Source organism: Chelonoidis abingdonii, chromosome 5 (assembly GCF_003597395.2).
Source record: "Chelonoidis abingdonii isolate Lonesome George chromosome 5, CheloAbing_2.0, whole genome shotgun sequence".
In the NCBI taxonomy this organism is placed as follows: domain Eukaryota; kingdom Metazoa; phylum Chordata; order Testudines; family Testudinidae; genus Chelonoidis; species Chelonoidis abingdonii.
Window position 1 is genome coordinate 82,733,695 of NC_133773.1, and position 22,359 is coordinate 82,756,053.

The 22,359-nt window shown below is 41.6% G+C and overlaps 1 protein-coding gene across 3 annotated transcripts in view; it reads right to left on the reverse strand.

Moving 5' to 3' along the window:
* ACSL1 (acyl-CoA synthetase long chain family member 1) overlaps nucleotides 1-22,359 on the reverse strand; it is a 57,354-nt gene that overhangs the window by 18,663 nt on the left and 16,332 nt on the right. For all 3 annotated transcript variants that reach the window (XM_032800383.2, XM_032800382.2, XM_075066403.1), the window contains exons 3-11: nucleotides 16,084-16,198; nucleotides 15,590-15,654; nucleotides 13,769-13,870; nucleotides 8,911-9,010; nucleotides 8,563-8,741; nucleotides 4,669-4,701; nucleotides 4,447-4,498; nucleotides 3,359-3,432; nucleotides 152-229 (exon numbers count right to left, since the gene is read on the reverse strand). In XM_032800383.2, the coding sequence (XP_032656274.1) occupies nucleotides 152-229; nucleotides 3,359-3,432; nucleotides 4,447-4,498; nucleotides 4,669-4,701; nucleotides 8,563-8,741; nucleotides 8,911-9,010; nucleotides 13,769-13,870; nucleotides 15,590-15,654; nucleotides 16,084-16,198 (798 nt within the window). The remainder of the gene's footprint in view (nucleotides 1-151; nucleotides 230-3,358; nucleotides 3,433-4,446; nucleotides 4,499-4,668; nucleotides 4,702-8,562; nucleotides 8,742-8,910; nucleotides 9,011-13,768; nucleotides 13,871-15,589; nucleotides 15,655-16,083; nucleotides 16,199-22,359) is intronic.

Below are 22,359 nucleotides of genomic sequence, written 5' to 3' on the forward strand. Positions count from 1 at the left end.
GTTTTCTCTGAACACTTACCTGGACTAGTCTTTCAAACGTGTGCAAGAGGCAAAAAGGAAGTGTGTGTGTGTGTCACTGAGGTTCAAGACACATGCACTCTAAAAAAAGGTGAGATTTCTGAATAGTAATGTAGTACATGCAGATTCCTACCTCCACAATTCTCTCAAACATATGGGCCAGGGGCAAGAATGAGATCAGAACATCTTCTGTACCAGGAATGATTGCGTTCTGTGAGGGAAATGCCAACCAGATTAGAGAGATAAATTTAAACATTGACAGTAATTACAATTTGTAGCACAAAGGCTTATTGCAACATTTCTCAACTCTAGGGCACACTTCAGACTCCAGATTTATTTTATTCATAAAAAGGTATGCTTGGCTTTTATATACTTTGACCAAAGAAAGTCCAAAACAGCATAGGGATGAGACTTTTGACATAAGTGTTAGATCTGAGTTCTTTTTTGGATGTTAGTGTTGTGACGTGTATAGCAGCCATTCCTTATCCTACAAGGACAGAGGAAGTCACTTTTGGGACAATTAAGAGTAGTCAAGTGCTCAGAAGATGTACACGGTGAAAAGAACCAGATTAAAGCTGGGTGCCTTGGGTAGGAAGAGACATTGTTTATCCCACTCAGAAGTTTTTACCCAACTTACCGTAAATACATTAACAGACTAATAGCTAGCTAAAGCACAGTAAGCAGTGGTTCTCAACCATTCCGAACTACTGTACCTGTCTTATGTACCCCAAGTTTCACCTCACTTAAACTACTTGCTTACAAAATCATATAAGCGTCACAGCACACTGAAAAGGTTTTTCATTTTTACTATACAATTATGAAATATACTGTACTTTATTTTAGTTTCAGTGTGATACCTGAGCCTGTTTTTCCACATGCAAGCCTTGTCTGAAGCATGTAACTTACATTCTCAAAGCTTACTATAGCATGGGGCCCTGTGCAATTGCCATTCTTGCATCCCCTAATGCCAGTCCTGCACTTGTAAACCCCACCCCACCCAGGGTCACAATCCCAAGGTTGAGAAACACTGATCTAGATGAACTGAGTACCCCCGGTAGACCTTCACATACCCCTGGGGTGCATCTACCCCTGGGTTGAGAACAACTGAGTCAACAGTAGTGCACAAGCCACCACGGTTCAGCAGTGTATTGCCTACAACAGTTGTCTATTCTCATCAACCCAAGACAGGGTTCTTACTTGCAGACTGGAGGTGAAGACTTAATAAAACATTTTATCATGATATACAAACAGATTTACTGTTATGTTTCTGCAACCCCCCCCACCTCCCCCTCAAATGTTTTGCACTTAAGCATTAGCATGTTTGATCAAAGGCAAACACCATCTTATTGATTAGAGTCACTACTTTGCTATTTCAAGACAAAAACAAAGTCACCTGCAATTTAAGTTGCCTCACTAACTAGTTAACTGTCTGTTCCAGGTTGACTAGTTACTTCCATCTAATGAATGTAGGGGTTTCAGTGTAGAGTTATGATTACATTTAGTCTTAAACACCAACAGGGAACCCAACAAGTTTCAAATATGTTATCAAGAGAACTGTGATCAATTGTTCTCTATGTCCACTGAAGGTACGACAAGTAGTAAGTTTAATCTGCAGCAAGGGAGACTTAGTTTTTTCTAATATTTAATCTAGCTATAAAGGCTAGCTAAGTACTAGAATAGGTTACAAAGGGTGGTTGCAGAATCCTTGTCATTGGTGATTTAAGAATTTCATCTAGGTATACTGACTCAGCATGGGGAGTAGGGACCCAGATGACCACTCAAGGTCCCTTCCAGCCCAACATTTCTCTAATTCTAAGAGTCCTCTCAGAGAAACCCCCACCACCTTTCTTCTGCATTATGAATAGCTTGAGCAGGTTTGCACGAAGGCTTGCTGTCTCCAATTGGCAGACTGCAGGACAGAGGAAAAAGTCATTCCTGGACAAGTTTTGGAGGCCAGCTACCAGCTGCTGCACATCTAAGTTACCATCCACATCAAGGTGAAATGAGACAGTTATGAATCTCCAAAACCTCAAGATGGGATTTTTCATGAGTGCTCAGTGTTGAAACTAAATCAATCACCGACTTCAAAAGGATCAGTGTGAATTAAGAGCACTTCTGAAAAACTGTCTGAGGGTGAGTTCCCTCCCCCCCCCAAAAGTCCCGAACCCTGGTTCATTATTTTGCTAAGTTAATATTTCTAAGTTCCAAGGTTGTGTTCATTGGATTACATCTATATTTGCATGATCCTAAAACTGCTTGCTTTTCTAATCAGCAAATTTAGGCTTTAGTCAGACTGCGCCCAACCGCAAGTGTGAACAGTTATGCTTCTTGCAGACTCATGCACTTGCTTCTCCAAGGGTATAGACCATAGAATAACTTTAGCCATCCTGTTTCTAACTTATTGGGCCAGAGGCACAGTAGTCTCCAAATTGGCCTTGGAAAATTAGAGAAAGCTATTTTATGATCTGCTCTAGAGAGCCAGTGGAAAAACCTACTACATAATTTAATGGAATTAGTTTTATAGCCTGTTGTATTGCAGGACAGAAAAGGAATATGGGAAACCACCTCATTTGACCCTTTTTCAGGATCTGTCTTTACTAAAGAGGGTAGGAGCCTAGGCTACATCTCAAATAGCTAAAAAGCATTACCCCCACCTCTACATTAGGAAAACATTTGAACTGGAATTAGCTCGCATGTGTTTAGCTGGAGCTAAACTAGACTGTCATTTTTGTAAATGGAGACAAGTCTTCAGATGGGGAAGGGGTATGTCAATTGCTCAACTTGCACTATTATCCCAGACTTAGTATAATTAGCTTCAAGATGTCCAGAAGGACTTTGCTTCACCTTGACAGGTTTAAGTCACTGCAATAATTTCTACACAGATCAGTGTAGGTGTGGAGAACCCATTGGTCAGAGGGAACATGAGAAAAATTTATGCTTCCAGATTTTTGGATTGAGTCTAAATCTTGCAGCTTTACCAGTCTCTTGCCTTAGAAGTTACTAAATACCAAGCTGCCAAATCAACCACAGACTGATGGATTAAGCAATGGAGACTGATTTGATATTTTATTTTAAGGTTTTGGGGGATGGGAGAGCAATTAGCGAGAGCTTCAGGAATTCAGTGTGTGGAGTTGCCAATTTCAGAACAGCTGTCTTATACTGGTGAAGTTTTGATAAGATGGGTTCAAGTACTATCAGCCAGACTTTAGGAGACTAAAGAACTTAGGGAAATAGCGTGTTAGATATTTTCAATACCATTTCTTTCTGAAAAGGCTTTCCTTCTTATGGGCTAAGCCCTAAGAGACTGGAAAATGTTGAATGACTTAGTCTTTAAGTTTACCTCTGTAGCTTTCACAAAAGCTGAAGCATTGCTCACTATATTTTGATGAGTAATCATAGCTCCTTTGGGGTTTCCTAAAGAGGAAAACAAACATTAAAATCCAACTGTGAATGGTTTATACACAGTAAAACAGGGGTCAGCAACCTTTCAGAAGTGGTGTGCCGAGTCTTCATTTATTCACTCTAATTTAAGGTTTTGCATGCCAGTAATACATTAATGTTTTTAGAAAGTCTTTCTATAAGTCTATAATATATATTGTTGTATGTAAAAGTAAGGTTTTTAAAGTGTTTAAGAAGTTTCATTTAACATTTAATATGCAGAGCCCCCCGGACCGATGGCCAGGACCCTGGCAGTGTGAGTGCCACTGAAAAATCAGCTCATGTGCTGCCGTTGGCATGCGTGCCATAAGTTGCTTATCCCTGCATTAAAATATCAAGTGGAGATAATATTCACTTTATCACTTACCTCTAGGGAAGTCTAGAAAGGGCTTAATGGATAGATGCACAACACTTAAAACAAAGGCTAATTGTATGAACTAAGTAAAACTTAATGAAGGGATAGAAATTGCTAACGGGTTTACAAAGGTAGACAGCACCTGTTCTGTTCAAATAGTTTTGAGGACTAAAGAAAGACAGAAGGCCTTTAATATCTTCATGTTTGGTAACTAAATATCCTCAGAAGGAAGGGATTTTAGAAAGAATTTAACAAAGTTTAACACTGAAGTCAACTTCTAAATTCAATCCTACAGATTATCTTAATACAAGTCTCATTGTTTGACAAACAAGGAGGGGGTGAGGTATTCTGTTGAAGAAGACAAGCTTTTGAACTATACAGAGCTCTTCATCCTGTGTTAGCAGCAAGCCAATCCTGATACCTCACTTCTGAAAGTGCATTTTAGTCTCCAGGAATTGTCTGTCAAACACTTCAATTTCCCATTGGCTAACCAAGAAAGTTTGCCATCTACTACTTTCTGCCGTAACAAGTGAAATGCTGAAGCAGGAGAAACATGGAGCATGTGGTAAGGAGCCTTCTGAATGATCTTTGTCCATAAAAGTAGAATATAGAAAGTCCAGCATAATTAAGTGTACCTGTAGTTCCACTGGTGAAACAGATGATTGCTAGATCTTCTGGATTTGGAGGCTTTTAAAAAAAAATTAAGCCAGTTCAGTATAAAGAGATTTTGCAGGACAAAATCAGAGTACCAATTTTACTTTGAGCCACAGGAGATGACACATTAGATCGAACTAAGGCACCAAAGACTGAAATTACAACTAGTGCATATCAGTTCTCTTTGATAGTTTGATACTTACCACAGGTTTTTGTCTGTGAGCTCTCCCCATCTCCTAAAAATTTAGGAGACAGACATGAGTAGGATAACCACATTTGCTTTAAAATATTTCCCCATCACTATCCATTTCATAACATTTGTCATTTAGACACCAAGCTGGTTACTTCTGTTAACATTTATTCCTTTATGATCAAAACTTTAAATGCATATATGCTTGTGCAGCATATATGCAAACAGTAACCTGAAAATGCCCCTTCAAAAACACAGCTGTAAATTTAGTGTCTTCTTTATGAAGTGATAAGTAACCCATGATCTGTGGAATAAGATTTACATGTGACAGAGGAGATAGGCACCTACATTCTCAATGTGATAGCAACCAGTTCACACTCCTAATCTAGTGGACCATGGCATGTGTATTCAGCATGGTCAACCTTTAGTGTAACAGAAGCCACTGTTGACATTTTCAAGAGAAAGTACCTTTACCCAGATCATGACATTCTTTAAAAGTAAAGTCATCATTAATTCTGCACTTAGTTTTCAAAACAGACTTATTTCACATGCTTCATCAATGCAGATGGGGCACTAACTTCTTAATCATTGTGCTACTGTCAGATGCTACAGAAGACTTTAGCATCCAATATCATGCCAATACCACCTTGAAGACAAGTTCATCATTCTATCATGATGGTGCCCATGCTGTGGACTTCAAGAGTTACTGTTGAAGCGACTATCATTTATGAATTAGAAATATGCTCCTTAAGACTTTTGAATGGCAATGTTTGGGACAGCCTGTCACAAGAAGGTGGGGAGCACCTTTCCCCAACTGCCTCCCACTGTTTCCCTACACAAGTGCCAAAAGCACTTGCCAGCTGCCATTCCTTCCCTGCCAACAGTAATGGAGCAGATGCTCCAGTTGCTTCATTACTCAGACTGTAGGAACTTTAGGGAGAGCAGGATAGGAGCTGCACATTAAGGGAGCTCCAAGCAGAGAAAGCTTCATTGCAACCAGGGGATGGGGTGTATTCAGCTCCTGGATTCTCAGCTATAGCCCAGGTTACAACAGCTTGGGGACTGTTACAATTTACACTAGCTGACAGCTAGATCACACTCCAGCCACTCTTCTCCATCCCCCCCATGCTCCCTACTCCAGAGTTTAGGAAGGGAGCTTGCAGGTGGTTTCTTCTCCCTTTGCACCACAATGGGCACAGAGTAGGGCTTACAATCTGCACCACCTATTTTGATTGTGGCCTCTTGTCATTTGATATTTGTCTGACCTTGTGGCTAAAGAGGCTGACAACTTTTTCTAGATGTTGGAATGTTTAAGTAGAGCCTGAAGTTTTCCTTTCTGACCAGTAGTAAAGGTAATGGCTAAAAGCCAAGCATATTTGTTAGTCAGCTTAAAGGTTTCAAGACTAAGTGTTTTAATCCTAATTAGAAAAGACAGTTAAAGAACCGATATAAAACATTTCAATTTGTCAAAAGATTAAGTCTTAAACCTGAAATAATTCTGTGTGTCAGTTACATCATGGTCTTTACCTCAAAGTATAAGAAAACAAACACTGAACATTTCCTTGTTACTGTCCCCACCCTGAATTAAAGGCTTAGGCTATGCAGACATAGCTTACAGAAGCAAAGTTGTGCTGCTAAAACCTTGCCACTGTAAGGCATGCAGCACAGCTGCTCTTTGTAGGCAGGAGACAGTTCTCCTGCCGAAAAACAAAGCCACCCCCAACAAGGGGCAGGAGCTCTGTCAAGGGGCAGGAGCACATCTCCCGCCAACAAAAACACTGTCAAGAAGGGTGTTTATTGTTAAAAGTGCAGTGTAGACAGCCTCTTCACTGTTTTGTTTTGTTTTTTTTTGCATTGATGCTAGATGTAGTACTAAACTTCTGGTGGCACTTTATTACTTATTCCTGGGAAGGCCCAGGAGACTATGCCGATTGTATTTTATAATCTTCAGGATTAAGTCTCAATAGATACATTCTAATAGTCATCTTATATGCCGTGAGGACTGAATATTTTCCCATTAACTGGGCAAATGCAGGTCAGACTTTGGCTACTTTCCAAGGTATTGTGCACTTCAAGTTGCAAGCCACTTTTTTATTACTATTAAATAAGCACTCTGTACACAGCAGCTCCCACTGAGGACAACGACTTTTTTTCCTCCTTCAAGTGAGCAGAAGGGCAGTCTAGGAGTTACTGCCCTAGGATAGTTAGGCTTTCATAGAAGCAGCTTATTCTGAGTGTTACAAGCCATCAACAATCCACTCTAAAATAAAAATATTTTTAAAGCATTGGAATTGCACTAGTCCTTAAGCAAAAGACTGGCTTTAGTATCCAAGGTTCTTCTTTGGGTTTTGGACAAGTCTAGTTCAAACCTTCTCAGAATTATACCAGTTTCACCACTAAGAACTAGGTATTCTGCAATATTCTTGATGCCATGAAAGTTCACTATACCTAAGCAAGAAAAAAAAAGCTTTACCCCCTCACCTCCAAAGACATGCAAGTAGCTGTTCCTTGGTAATGACCTCCACTGTTTTGTTATCTGTACACCTTTCACCAAAAGGAGGATGCTTTTTCCCAGCAGTCTAACTGCAGCAAAGATTTTGGTTCAGTGAAATTCAGGAGTGTACCTCACTAACTGAGGATCAAACGTATCACTTGGGAGTTAGATATAAGTGAGTCTTGTCTTCAATTTCCCAATCGAAGCCTGGTTAAATTTAAAATTCTATAGCTTTCCATGGAAAGATGTGCACTTCTCTCAAATTCCACATCTGAAAACTGTCCATTTTACTGACTAGATGGTCTGTTCAAATGAAGTGTCACAAGTGAGCCTATGAGCCATGAAATTTTTTGGTTGAAGGATGCAAACTGCAAGCCTATCCCCCAATTCTGTACTTTGACATTATACTGCCTCAATCAAAGCTCATTATGGCAGCCTGAAGCAGAATGACTGTTATACACCTTTTGAATATTTCATGGGCTTCCAGATAATGGTACTCCTAGAAGGCCAGTGTTCCACTTCAGGCCACTGCCATTGTTTTGTGGGGCCAGTATAAGTGGTATAAAATCCAGCAAGACAGCTTCATGTTAAGTTTCCAAATCACTGAGCCAGAAACAGTTTAGAAAAACTGGCACTCCTTCTCATTCCCTCTGTAGTAGATAATTTGTTTTTATTCACCATTGCCTTAGATTCAGAACTACTAAACTGATGAATCTACAGACACCTGCTCCTCCCTCCCCATATTAGCATTCTTCAGAATGAGGTTGTACTAGATTTTCTTGACCACAGAGACATGTACGACAGCTGTACCTTGTCCATTTACTAGCAGAGGCAGTAAGACTTAATTTAAGGTTCCAGCTAGAAAATGGCAGTGTTGGTGTCTGAGTACCAAACTGGTCAGGGACACCCAGTCCATGACTATGTGCACTGAACCAGATCAATACAAAGAGTTATTCTGTATATAAACCCACCAACATTTGAGTTTTATTGCAGCTGGTACTTTATGAAATCTGACTAAGATAAAGGGGTAACAGAATTGTTTAGATAGCTCCTCTAGCTGTAAATATTAATGGTAAGAGTTAGATTTTAGTGTTACCCTTGAACCAAATTTCACTAATTTTTGTATCCACCTTGGAAAATATTTTGTAGACTCATTTAAGCATTGTGAAACACTACTAGTTAATTGTTTACTTCTAAAAAGGGTGTCCTGTCCTGTGTAAATAGACATCAAACATTTACCCTTCACTCTCTTGGTCAAAGATCAAGATTTTGCAACCAGCCACCTGAACAGAATGAATTACTCTGCTGACTCCCCAACTCCCCCACCCCTCCAGGGCACTTTACTGTTTCCACCCAGTATCCCCTCTATACCCATAGTTGTAGAGTGAAGTAGGGGAAGACTTCAGTGCTTACCTCCAATTCTCTCAAGCTGAGAATTTCAACCCCACACTTCTTCCCACGTTCTACAAGATCACTATCAAAGGAGTCCATGATAACAATGGTGTTGAGGACTGGAGTTTCTCCCCTTTCCACATTATCCAGCAGAAGCTTGGCCTTGTCAGATTTGTCACAGAAAACCAGTCCTACATCAGCTGAATTAGGAGAAGAGTGCTATTAGTAAAAGTTTGACTTATCTAATTATTAGGCCTGATCCAGACAGGTTCATATCAGAGGGTTATTCTGAATAAGGCAACAATCATTTTTACCAGTCAAGCCTGTCATCTGATGTTTAGCTGCTGAACTACTGAAAGAGAGTCATACCTTTGTTCACAATATAACTGATTGCGTCAGCTCCCAATGTATCATAAAGTGGCACCACCACCATGGAGTAGGTGTAGCATCCCTGTTCAATGAGAACCCACTGTGTAGAAAGAAAAGCACAAATCAATTTGAGTTTACTAGTCCAAAACAGCAGAATGCTAAGACTCCTGAACTGAGAGAACCTGATATTAGCATTCAAATAAGGAAATCTTCAGTGTTTGGAGATTTGCCTACCAAGAGTTGCTTGTTCTTTTAACTGTCATTTGTTTACCCAGGAATGCACAGTGTAGGTAGCTAGGTTTTAGAGACCAACAAGCAAGCTGGCCTACCAGTAGTTCTCAAGCAGATTGAACACACACACACACCTTGCCCCCTGAGAGAAGAGAAAAAAAAAACCACCACACACAAGTCTTTCTACTAGCTAGCTTCTCCTTGTCTCCCTCCAGTTTCTTCTTTTTGATTCTACCTGTTCATGGGAGTGTGCTTTATAGGTGGGAGCACAGCTATTTCCACTCACTCATTCAGTGCCTTTATTAGATTAACTTCAATCCCTGGCACAGCACCCCTCTGTATGAGCCATCACTGAAGTGCTTCAAGTGCCAGTGCTTGTCACTCAGTGCCAGTTGGTGCAGTCTGATATGTCTGGTAAACTGATGCATCCATAGATGGTGGTACACTTCAGACAAAACTAATAACTCAAATACCATATGGTCACCTTTCCCTCTTGAAAAGAAGGGGTCTTCTACTTTGGAGACTGAGATCACATGCATCACTTCCATAAGTAAAATCCAAATGGGCAGAAAATCCTTAGTCTGTAAGGAGCCGTTCTGTAATATATGCAAAGCTAGATATATGCCCTTTGCTTGGTGAGGAGCTCTCCACAGGCACTCAGACAGACACGACTGCAAGTTGAATTAGGAAGTTCACTGGATAATTTGTTACATATCCCAATCACACAAGCTATTACAAACTTATGCCAAGTAATTTAGGTAAGTGAGATCCTAAAGCATCCTTGTTGTGCATTCAGAGGATGTCTAAAAAAATTAGGACAGTGAAAGTTGTTCACTAAAGAGAACCAGTTATATGCAATACCCACGTAGCTATGCCAAATTCTAGGATTTGTGACTACCATGAGATGAAAGCAGGACCGGCGCTAGGGTTTCTCACGCCCTAGGCACACGGCCATTTCGCAGACCCCCGCGCTGATCCTGTGGCTCTAGTGGAGCTGCCGCAGGCATGACTGCAGCAGCTCCACCGGAGCTGCGTGAGCAGCGGACCCTCTGCAGACATGACTGCGGCAGGTCAACCGGAGCTGCTTGCCGCCTCCCAGCAAAATGCCGCCCCCCCCGAATAATCCTGGCACCCTAGGCAATTGCCTAGGCTGCCTAAACGATAGCGCCAGCCCTGGATGAAAGTCTCCCTGGCTTTTCTGTGTGCCTAGAAACAGACAATTCAAGTCTTCCTTCCTGGTACTTTGAGTTTTGTCAAAAATTCTACAATATTGTGAGACTAGATGTTGAAAAATACTCAATGTTCACCAATTCCAGTTAGTGGTGAAAGCAGCAGACATCTTTAAAAATCAAACTGGATCCATAATCCTAAAAGGCTCTAAGCTTTTACTATAGCAAAAATATTGGGGAAAACACTTTTCAGAGGAACTCAGCCAGTTACTTGGTTGCCTGAACAAGTGGTACTATGTGTAACATTAAATTGGTTAATCCTCTAACGTTTTGTTCTGTATTAAATATGCTACAAAGGTTGCTAAATCTCAAGCCTCTGTTATGTTTGTTAACTTGGTCCAGGAAAGCTATACATTTCCTATACTAATAGTACTCATTTACAGGCTGAACCAGCCACCAACCATGACAATTTGGGTTTTTTGGTTTTTGAAGGCGTGCATGTTATAAGTAAGCGGTATCACCTCTCCATGCTCATGTTCCAAAAGTGTGCTTTTTATAAAGTTCAGTATAAAAACTCCTGACAGTTGACCTCAAGTTGTTCACAGAGACAGTGTTCAGGCCTGCCTGCTAGATTGGCTCGTAAGACTATCAAGCCATCCTGATAACAGCACCTGAATATTTTTGGACTGAGTATTACAATCTTTTATACCAACTGTTAAGTTTTCTGAAAGTAGCCTCTGTTTTAGTTGCTATGTTACCAGGTGCCTGTTGCAACACCACCTTGAAATCCACTGTACCAAATACTCCTGCACTAGCAGAATTCAAGCACCTGTGTGTTACAGCAAGATAATGGTGGAGAAAGTTTCCCCATCACATCCTAGATTTAGACGGATCTTCAATTATAACCTTGAGTCCTGACACCAGTTCTTTTCTCTGAACATGAGGAGGAGGATATTTTGTCTATATGCCCATACAGGCTAAAGTGTTCTATTTCAAAAGATTTCAAGTCGGTAAGCTTTAAGTTTCTATTGAGAGAATTTATACTCTGAAAAAACTGTCTGACTAAAAGTTGCAAAATAGGGAGATGACAGTAGTTTGCAAGCATAAAAACATCTTAAGTTGAGAAGCAGTGGAGATGAAATCTACAACAAAAAACTCATTCACTGGCAATACACTCAGTTTGAGTAAGGGTTTTTCCCCTCTAGTTTTGCAAGCATAAAAACAGCTGTTTTAAGTTAACAGACAAGCAGTGCAGATGAAATCTATAATAAAAACTCATTCACTGGCAGTACACTCAGTTTGAGTAAGGGTTTTTCCCTCTAGTTATTTATTAGGGATTTTATATTGTGTATTCCCATAAACTGGTAATGTTTTGAGGACATTTGACTCAAAGGCCAGCCAGCTTCCTAAAAATTGGATGGGAGAGGTTTGAGGGAACTGTGTGATTTGGAAAATATTTAAAATTGCTGGCTTAAGTGAACCTTTTCCGTCTCACTGATGACCTAATTTAAACAAACAAACCCAACACAACCACCCCTCAGGGACCAAGTTACATGGCTCCAAGGTAGGCCTTGCATCTGACTTCTCCAATGACATCAGGAGGTACTAAGAGGCAGAGAAGTGCGGTGATCTTCATTTACTGCTCTGGTACCCCAGCTAGCTAAAGCACGGGTGGGCAAACTTTTTGGCCTGAGGACCACATCTGGGTGGAGAAATTGAATGCAAGGCCATCAATGTAGGGCTGAGGCAGGGGTTGGGGTGCAGAAGGAGTGTGGGAGGGGGTGCAGTGTGCAGGAAGGGGCTCAGAGTAAGGGGTTGGGGAATGGGAAAATGTGCAGGGTGAATGAGGGCCTCAGGGTGTGGGATGGCTGCAGCAAGGGGCTCAGGGAAGGTGCAGGCTCCGGCTGGACACCAATTACCTGGAGCAGCTCTGGGGTGGCAGCAGCATGCAGTGGGGCTAAGACAGGATCCCTGCCTGCCCAGGCCCTGCGCCTCTCCCAGAAGCAGCCAGCACCACATCTCTGCGGCCCCAGGGTAGGGGGGGAGAAGAGGTGGCACAGTGCATCAGAGGCTCTGCATGCTGCCCTCCCCTATAGGTACCTCCCCCAAAGCTCCCATTGTGTGCTGGCTGCTTCCAGGAACAGCGTGGGGCCCGCAGCACCACAGGGGTGGCAATCCCGCAGGCTGGATCCAACCCATGGGCTAGAGTTTGCCAACCCCCAAGCTAAAGGCTAGCTTGGGTACATCTATACTGCAAACAGTGCAGCTGTAGCCCAAGTAGACATACATTACTCAAGGTGATTAGTCAAAAGAAGTCACGCTGCAAGGGTGCTCCAGTTTGACCATTCTTTACTTATACTCAAAGAAGGTCTGCTAGTGATAAGCACTATACCAAGAGACCACAATTCTGGCTCCTTCTCTGCCCATTCCATCTCCTATTCTAGGAGAATCCAGAAGACTAGAACCAGTGAGTTTGTAGAAACCAATCATGTTTTTATTTATTAATCTTGTTTTATTAGGTTGGAGATGTCCTAGCCTTTTTTCCTTAGTCTTAGGGGGTGAAATTGTGGCTATGTGGCTATCCATAAAGCCTACAGGAAAGCACCAGGGGGTGGGGAGAAAACAAGAGAAAAGCATTCCCCAAGTTTTAAAACAGCCTTAAATATTGTCTCAGAGACACTAGAAGTGTTCCATGTTTAGAAGTCTTGAAACCTTCATACCATATCTACCAGTTGAACATACTATCCTTTGGGAAAGGATTGTGGGCTCACCTCCAGCTCATTTGAAGGTAAGGTCCAAGACACTGCATTTAATAGAATAGAGCAGATTCTACACAGAAGTGTCAGGCATTTGGTAAGGTTGTAATCCATGGTACTGCAGCATGAACAGACACTTGAGTGTGTGTCACAGAATTTAGTGTTTGCCTATGAGTGGTTAGCATCTCTGGGAAATTGCTGAAGTCATTTTCATGATACTAGCAAGCACAAGTACAGCTTAGTTTTATATACGCCATACTACACAGATTTCTAAGCATTTTAATTATTAATCCACAGTCAAAATGAGATGCCCTCTAAAACTGGGTAACAAACTAGCAAACTTTGTGATATGAGGGATAAGTCTCCTCTCTGAAGTCTGGAGTGTTTAGTGGAAAAGGGTGAGGTGAGTAATTCTGCTGGGATTCCCTACATCTTTTGTAATTACCCCCGTGCCTCTGGTAAGAATCTGTGCCAATGGGTCTGTCACAAGGAAGCAATAACTACTACACACTAGATGCTAAGCTTGGTTTCCTAGTTATAGCTGCCAAATGTATAATTGTAGGTGTACATGATAGCACTCCTCTACCCCCAATGCATTTCTCTTACTAGGAGACGGGTACATTGTCCAATAATTTCAGAACCTGAATGGGTCAGTTTCTTTTAAGTTTACCTTTGTCCCTAGCATGCCCTTCAGATAGTTACCTCTGGTCTGTTTTGTGCAAAGATTCCTATGTACTGGTCTGGAGCTGGCTTGTAGCCTCTGTGAAGTAGTGCTGAACCCACATACTCTGCTCTCTCTGACACCTGAAACAGAAAGCCAACTAAGGTTAACAGCAAACTCCTCAGTACACCACACCTCAATCTGTTGATCTTACACTGGGTATTGGGATTTAAAGTGCAGGAAGGAGAGAGTCTAGTGGGCCTTTTATTTTTGGATGTTTCCATGACTTAAGTGAGAGGTCTTACAATAGCCATCAGTCAATCTTCTCCAGTTGGACTGTAGAGCATAGCATAGCTGTTAACAGTTATCACTTCAAGACACTATTCTTGGGAGCTCTCAGGCTGATATGACTGAAGCTGAACTCTGCATATCTGCAGTCCACCTAAGGGATGCAATACTGGAATGATTTAAACTTCTAAGTTTTGCTTGATTCAGTCACGGAGAGTGACTGTCATCCATCTAGTTCACTATTCAGATGGGTATTGAATGATACAAATATCCTTCTCCAGTTCTTGAAACTGGGTTTCCCTGATAAACTGCTTTAAGGAACAGCTTTCTGAGTTTCTTGTTCTAGTGTCATGCCTACAGCCAACTCTCTATTGGTAGATCTAAAGTTGGACTCACCATCCTGGCCCTTTAAGCTAGATTCAGAATGCTACACAAGCAAGTATACACCATGTGAGAGTCACCATCCTATACAGTGAAGATGTACGTTAAAGGGAGGACTTTGATGGGCTCATCTTTCCTGAAAAGGAGACAGCTTCCTCCAACTGAAAATTCTAGCATCTAGGAAGATTTTGAGAGGCAACAGTACACTCTAGGGAAGCCTTATCACAACTTTAGAGCCCAATAAAAGCATCACCTGGAGAGGCAAGGCACCTCTCATAGTTCTAACCTTAAGATGATGCAACTAATTTCAGACTATAGTTTTAAAACTGCTGTTTGAAAAGCTTTACATTAAGGCTAGTCCCCAGCTCTTGACACCTAGAGCAGTTAGGCAGAAATGATGTGCTTACTGGCATATCTGCTACCTACATTCTGCACATTTCCCCCAACATTACTACGTATCTGTTTTTTCTGGAGAGCCTCACTCTAGTTTTAAAGTTTAAATCCAGGGTTTTCCCAGTGTGGAATTAATCATGTATTTGCAACAGCTAGACCAAATAGTTCTAAACCAGTGGGCTGCTTGCAGTCTAATCAGCACACTGCTGTAGCCCATGCAACATCCTCAGGGCCATACAGGTAGTAAATATTGTGTGGGCTACAGCCACACACAGAGCTGCATATGTGGCCCCCCAATGGTAAACTGGTTGAAAACCACTGAGCTAGATGGACTGGTAAAAAGGCTGTCTAAGCAGCATCTGGAAGATGCTTCCTTTTGAATAGGTCAGAGCTATGGAATAGAGCTCTCAGGAGCAGTCTTGAAGTGATTAATTTAAGATGGATCTGAAAGGTTGTGGAGTTGTTTGAGGTACACCCCCACACAGTGTATCTGGGACTGTTTATGCTCAGATTTATAGTGCTAAAATGCACAAGCTCCTGTGAAATGCTTTTCACCCCATTTCCCTTTTATATTAGCTCTTGTCCCTAGAGTGCAGGGCCTTCTTAGAGTGGCATTGCTAGAAATTATCTCCTTGCAATATTTTTTGCAGGGTCAGAGTCAGGGCAGCATAAATTTGAGATACTACTTGAAACAGCTGCAGAGTTACAAGATTTCATATGTTGTTGATATTAGACTATTAGTCATACTAGGGGGGAAAACCCAGCTTGTTTTAAGATCAAGAACTAGAGTGGCTGCTTACCTCTTTATAAGAGATCCATTCATATGGCTGATCTGGTTTTCTAACACCCAAACAGGGACCATTATCTTCGGGCAAGAAGAAAAAAATCATGTGGCAGTTATTCTAGTTTTGTTCAGGCTATAAAACTGTTCTCTCCCTTTCAATTATTTGATACCTTAGCTGTTTAGTTCAGCTAGTCTCCTGTCAGGATTAGGTTTTAGAGACTATCGTCCACTGGGAACTACCAGAGGCCATCTATAGAAGCCAAATCCACATTTGTTCCTGTTTGGGGAGTGTACACTGAACAGAGTGCACCCTAGGTTGCACAGCCCTGCTTCACATCAGATCCCCAGTTGGTTTTGCTTCCCAGAGTTCTGAAACATTATCTTTGCCCTCCTACTATGCTAGAGCATTATTTGTTTACCGAACAGGATAACATCTTATCCTGCAGCTTCAACTGTCTCAAACCCTACAAGTTTGTCTCTTCGCTGTCAAGAACTATTTTATAAACTTACTTGACACCTCCAAACCTCTTTGGAAGATTTCATAGGCTGTTCTCACATCATCGTAGTAATATGTTAACAGCTCATCACTATTAAGCAGGCATGATCTTCGAGCATGCTCACCACCCTAAAAAAAAAAAGATATATTTATTTATTTATATTTATATTTAAAGCTAGGGAACCTAATGACATTGAAAGATAGGAATGACAAAGATACTGGTGGCTAGTTTGTGACCAAAAATAGCTTCAAAAGAGATGGGCAAGTTATGAAATCCAGAAAGATCTTCTCACGAGTCCCATCATTAAAAGTAACAGCAAGATTGAGGTAGCATAGGTGCATGAAGGGGCAGAATTTGGCCATGGCACATTTGTTCTTTAAGAGCCTAATATTTCACACACACACACACACACACACACACACACACGCACAGTGAAGTACACCATTTAGAAAAGCTAGTTCTTCTAGCCTTCTCCCCTCTAGAGGCACTTGAGCAAAGAGTCAATCAATTTAAAGTTTGAGATCTTGTTTGCTTTTGTAAGCAAACTTGCATCCACCTATTTTATAACACTGTTTAACAGGTCAACTCTAAAGAGAAGTTTTATTTGCGGAGATCCCTCAGTAGTACTTCAATGAAGTCAGTATTATTAGGTCACAAGAGCCAACCAACCAGAGCAGGAAGTAAGCTGTGCACACAAGATACAAGTTATTTAACCCTATTCCAGCATCCACAAGTTTTGGTTTTTACACTCTTTTTAAGGCACTCAGAACCAGTTTTCTGGTCTAGTTTTTAATAGGCCACTAACATACCTTGGAATTTAGGAAGCCTCCTTTTTTCAAGCATGCTAGCATTTGCCAAGAGTAGAAGCTAGCAATTAACTTGAGAGTTCAAGTTCATAGCTTATTCTCTAGGGTTTTTTAGCAGTAGAATGAATCTAGAGTATTTTTATTGATTGAGAATGCCTATTTAAGTAATTCAAGTTTTACATATGAGAATTATGCATGTTGCTCTCACCAACTGTGCAGTTCATCTCTATCTGAAAGTCTCCAACTACCAAGCTATTAGTAAAGATAGTCAAGTTCAGTGGCTTTAAGACTGCTGGTCACAACCCGGTACTGGGTTGTGGAGTGGAAGGCACTGGGTCACAGCAGCTGTGGTCAGTACCACTGACCAGGCCATTAAAAATCCTGTTGGTGGTTCTGCCCGGCTAAGGCAGGCTGGACTCTACCTGTTCTGACACTGCACCCCAGAAGTGGCCAGCTGCAGGTCTGGCTCCTAGGCGGTGGGCCATGGAGCTCCATGCACCATCCCCAACCTGAGCACTGACTCTACTCTCATTTGCCAGTTACTAGAGCTGGGAGGGGGTGGTGCCTGTGGGAGAGCAGCAGAGCCACTTGCATGCCTATGCCTAGGAGCTGGACCTGCTGCTGGCTGCTTCCAGAGCCCCAACCCCACACTCCAATCCCCTGCCCCAGCCCTGAGCCTCCCCAAACCCAGAGCCCCCATACCCTTCATCCCCAGCCCCACTCCAGAGCCTGCATCCCCAGCCCACAGCCCTGACCCCCTCCTAAACCCCAATCCCTTCCCCAACCTGGAGTGCGGGGGGGGAGCCTCAAACCCCTCACTCCTGCAGCCCAACCCTCTGCCTCAGTCTTGAGCCCCTCCCACACCCCAAACCCCTCTGCCCCAGCTCTGTTGAGTCGCGGGCATCAATTTTCTTCAACTGGGTTGCCAGAAAAAAAAAATCTGAAAGCCACCAGTTTAGTTAGCTAAGCACAAGATTTAATGTAAGCTCTTCTTAAACAGCAGCAGTGTTCAGAGCTGACACCTAGGCTTTATTGCCTAACCTAATTTTGGACTAGTTGAATCAGTCCCTTTGTGGTGTACATTGCATTTGGACTACTACACATGGAATTGTTTGCATGTTAGTCTAGGCTCTTCATGGTCTATGGTATTCTCAAATCTAACTCTGGGAGACAGTCAATTACCTAATTATGTACACTTTGGCAGTTAAAGGAAGAGGAAAATACAATATTAGACATACTTTACTAGCAGTTCGTCAAGGAGAGTTTTAATGGCAGAACAAGTTACACTGGTTTAAGTCAAACTCTGCATGTTCAAGGCACTATTTCAGTGATACTCCTTCACTGTTAGACTGAGAACAAGTATTTGAAGAATAAAGTTATTCTAGACACTTAGTATTCCTATAGTGCCTAGGTTCAGAAGCATATTGGCATACACTTAAGCCCTTTACTTACTCCACAACAAGTACACATCACTAAAATATGCTTGTACAGAAGAAAGGAAAACAAGGCTGTTCACTGTACTATATTCCATTTCAAATGGAGCACTGTGTACTAGAGACTCTTATTCAGGTTCACTGAAAACTTTAAAGCTCTCTTTTCAGCTATTGCACAGTTTCTAGTTTTAGGAACTGAATAGCTTATGCAATAGGCTTCAGACACAGAAAATAGGACTCATGAATTTGTGCACGCTCCTATTCCAAACACAAGAGCCAAATTTGCTTCATGGAACCCAGTGGAAAGTCCTGTGTTACCTAATCAGTCTGCTACAAATTATTCGTGGAACATGGATTTGAACTAAGATGAACTAGAAGCTAAGCAAGAGTTCTAAAGGTTATATTCCTGAAGTCCATTTAGGCCCAAATCTTTCATCTTAAATCTGGTCTACCCAGCTAGTTTGCAGCAAGCTGGGGTGTGAATCTACACCATGCTAGCCAGCCATGGACTGCCTCTGTGTACCCTGCTGACATGCCTTAACAGTTCATTCGGAGTAGCTCAAACTTTGATCTACTCCAGGCAGTCCATGGCTGAAGTTTGAGCTACTCCCAATGAACTGTTAAGGCATGTCAGCAGGGTTCACAGAGGCAGTCCATGGCTGGCTAGCGTGGTGTAGATTCACACCCCAGCTTGCTGCAAACTAGCTGGCTGTAGACAAACCCTCAGATTAACTGTAGCAATCTTAGTATAGTGCAAATACAAGATGGGGAGATAAAATCCTGCAGAATGGCCAACTGCACTCAGTGTTTGGGAAGTACTCACTGTAATGATATGCAGTGAAAGTTTTAAGGCCTGAAAGTGCCATGTCGTGAAGTCAAAGCATTGGTTTCTATTCTGTTTAAGACACAGGCATTTAGAGTACTGACTCACAGGTGAAGTGGTACTACGTGGCCCCTAGACATGTGTGCCCTTACTGAGTACCTACAGGATCCACTCATACTTTTGAGTTCATCCATAGATCAAGATTTGTCATTTGACACAGCAAGAGATATGCTCTCACTTTAGTCAACAGGAAACAAACTAGTGGATTTTTTTAGAGTTGTATTTATGATTAGCATCGCCACCACAACACAAGATTGTATCTACACCAAGAAATGCTTGAGTTTGCATCCTCAAGACCCAAGGAACTGTTCACCTTCAGTTTGCTGAAGAGGGAAGCACAGTGGCAGGTGATTCTCAGCAGCAGTTGTGATTTCAACTGTCCAGGATGTACTTAAGTAAATTTCAAACTAGTTGTACAACTTTGACAATCTATAGGTAGGCACGTTAACAGCTCAGTTTGAGCACACAACTCCCTTGAGACCCTTAAAGTTAAACATCTGCATTTAAAATGTTTGCCCTGAAGTCCTTCAAGGCTGGACCACCCTTCATCTGATTTCTGCCCCCTGCTCCCCTCCACCTGATCTAGAAAAACAGGACTGCCTGCGGATCAGAAATCTTACCGCATTATAGGTGAAACTGTTATATCGAACTTGCTTTGATTCACCGCAGTGCACAGCCCCACCCCCCTGCCCCCCAAGCACTGCTTTACTGCGTTATATCTGAATTAGTGTTCTATCAGGTTGCATTATATTGGGGGTAGCGGTGTAGTTTATTGGCAGTGAGCTATCCTTGTGTCTTTTCACTGATAAAAGAAAAACAATCCTCCAAAAGATCCTCTTGGGTGCAGCTACATCCTTGAAAAGCCATTAGAGCAAGTGGCAATCCTTGCAATGCACCTAGCAACCATGAAGAGGTCGTCCAGAAATATAGCCTGTTGAGCTCTCACATGTTGCATGCGTTGTATGGGCCATACAACAACTGGAAGAGTTATGGAGTCAGACATCTTTAGAGACACTAGAGGTCACTAGCATGGCCTAAGGTTTATCAGGATTTATAAAAAAGTGCTAGAGAAAGCACCTGTCCATAATTTCCAAATGAGGCCCTTGACATAACTTGCATTCTAAATGCAGCCATTTGAGAATTTACCACAAACAGTTTGAGGCCTGGAGAGAAAGCTACTAGTTAGCATAATCCGCATTGTCATTTTGAAGAGATTCCTTTCCTTCCCTGTCCTCAGTGTTTGGGCATTCAGATTTTAATGTGGAGTTCTACACATAGTTACTTGGGCAAGGCATGTGGCTATCAAATTGACAGCTATGATTCTTCAGATATTAGGCTGACCAGACAGCAAGTATGAAAAATCGGGACAGAGGGTAGGGGGGTAATAGGCGCCTATATAAGACAAAGCCTCAAATATCAGAACTGTCCCTATAAAGTCAGGACATCTGGTCACCCTATCGGATATCCTTCAATATGGGTAAAAGGTCAGTCTAGGTTTGACTAGGCAGTTTCAAGTGTCCCTGCAGATACATGCACAGTTAGGATGTGGTTATCACTGGATAATGCTCCAGAGAAAGTTACAGCCAGGATAGCGCAGTATCATGCTAGCTACATGCCTATGGAATTTTACAAAACACTTTACATTCAGCTATTCTTAAAGTGTGACTTAAGTGTTATAAGATTTCTGTATTGCAAATAGGATCAGAGTGTCATGGACAAGCTTTGACAGTAATGCCTATATGATTGCTGGGGGCCTAGCTGGAAAGGAGTAATAGCAATGATATCTTTCTAAAGTGAAACCAGCCATCAGAGGGTCAGTGTCCTTCCTTAAAAAGGCAGAGCAGAATGTGGGTTTTTAGCTCTAGTACTAGAATTTGGCAACTTCACCACTCAAACTACTTGTGAATAGTTCTTGTAATACCTAGAATTACACTGATTGTTCTTTAGAGGCAGAATACCTGTGCAAGAAATGCATGTAAACTCTCGATTTTCAGGCTAGACTGAATAAGATTAGTTTTGTCTGGGTTTTTTATAAAATCAGAATTTAGGTTAAGTGACATTAAGGCAATGACTGTGCTATGTATTATGATTACTTGGGGTTCCCCCCCCAAAAAAACCCAAACCACACCCCAACCGTTGAAAGTTTCAGTTATAAAACTCTAGAGGTCACTATTAATGTACAAGTTTTAAAATATGCATTCTAGAACTTCACCTCACTAATCCAGAAACCAAGTGGTCCACAAAACTGCTAACTGTGCCCCTTTCTCAGCTGAAATCTCATATTACTATTACTCGAATGCTAGTTGCACAAACTTTATTACAGAATACTTGGAATTAACTTCTAAGACAGTTCCCTATCATCATCATCATCTACTTGACTATAACACTCTAGTCTTGTGGTATTGTGCCAAGGTGTTTTGGATAAAATTAAGAATATTGACTTGTACAGTTTACTTGGCAATTCACAAGTTTTGTAGGTTTCTAATGAGTCCTCCAAAATGACTTTTCACTCACTACTGTAATTTGTTAGATTAAGTTTTACTGAGTGATTCCAGTGTAGTCCTACCTTATCTGTGATCCACCAAGTCTGGCATTAGTTAGTATAATACAGATCTCAGTTGTTCCTATACTGGGGTTGTTTAAAGGGTTATAATATTATGGACTCATGATTCCAACTATAGAATCCATTTGAGATAGGAACCAATTTACATTATCCTTGAGAAGCAATAAGAAAGCTGATCAGAGACTGCATTTTATGTACTTGTCCATGGTCTAGGACTTGCTTTATTAAGTTCCAGACTACTGTCAACAGGGTCTTGTTTGTCCAAGGAACCAGTGACAATTAAAATCCCTAAAGGATGGGAGTTTTCCAGTTGTATGGGTTCTGACTGCTAGTCCTGTGAGACATTGATTCCTTGCTCAACTACTCAAACAGCTTGCTGCATGCCACCGCTCTACACCAGTGGTATATGTACCCCTGTGGGTATGCAGAGGTCTTCTGGGCAGGTACATCAACTCATCTAGATATTTGCCTACTTTTACAACAGGCTACATAAAATGCACTAGCAAAGTCAGTACAAACTAAAAATTTCATACAATGACTTGTTTATACTGCTCTACATAACTATGCACTGAAAAGTACAATATTTATATTCTAGTTGACTATA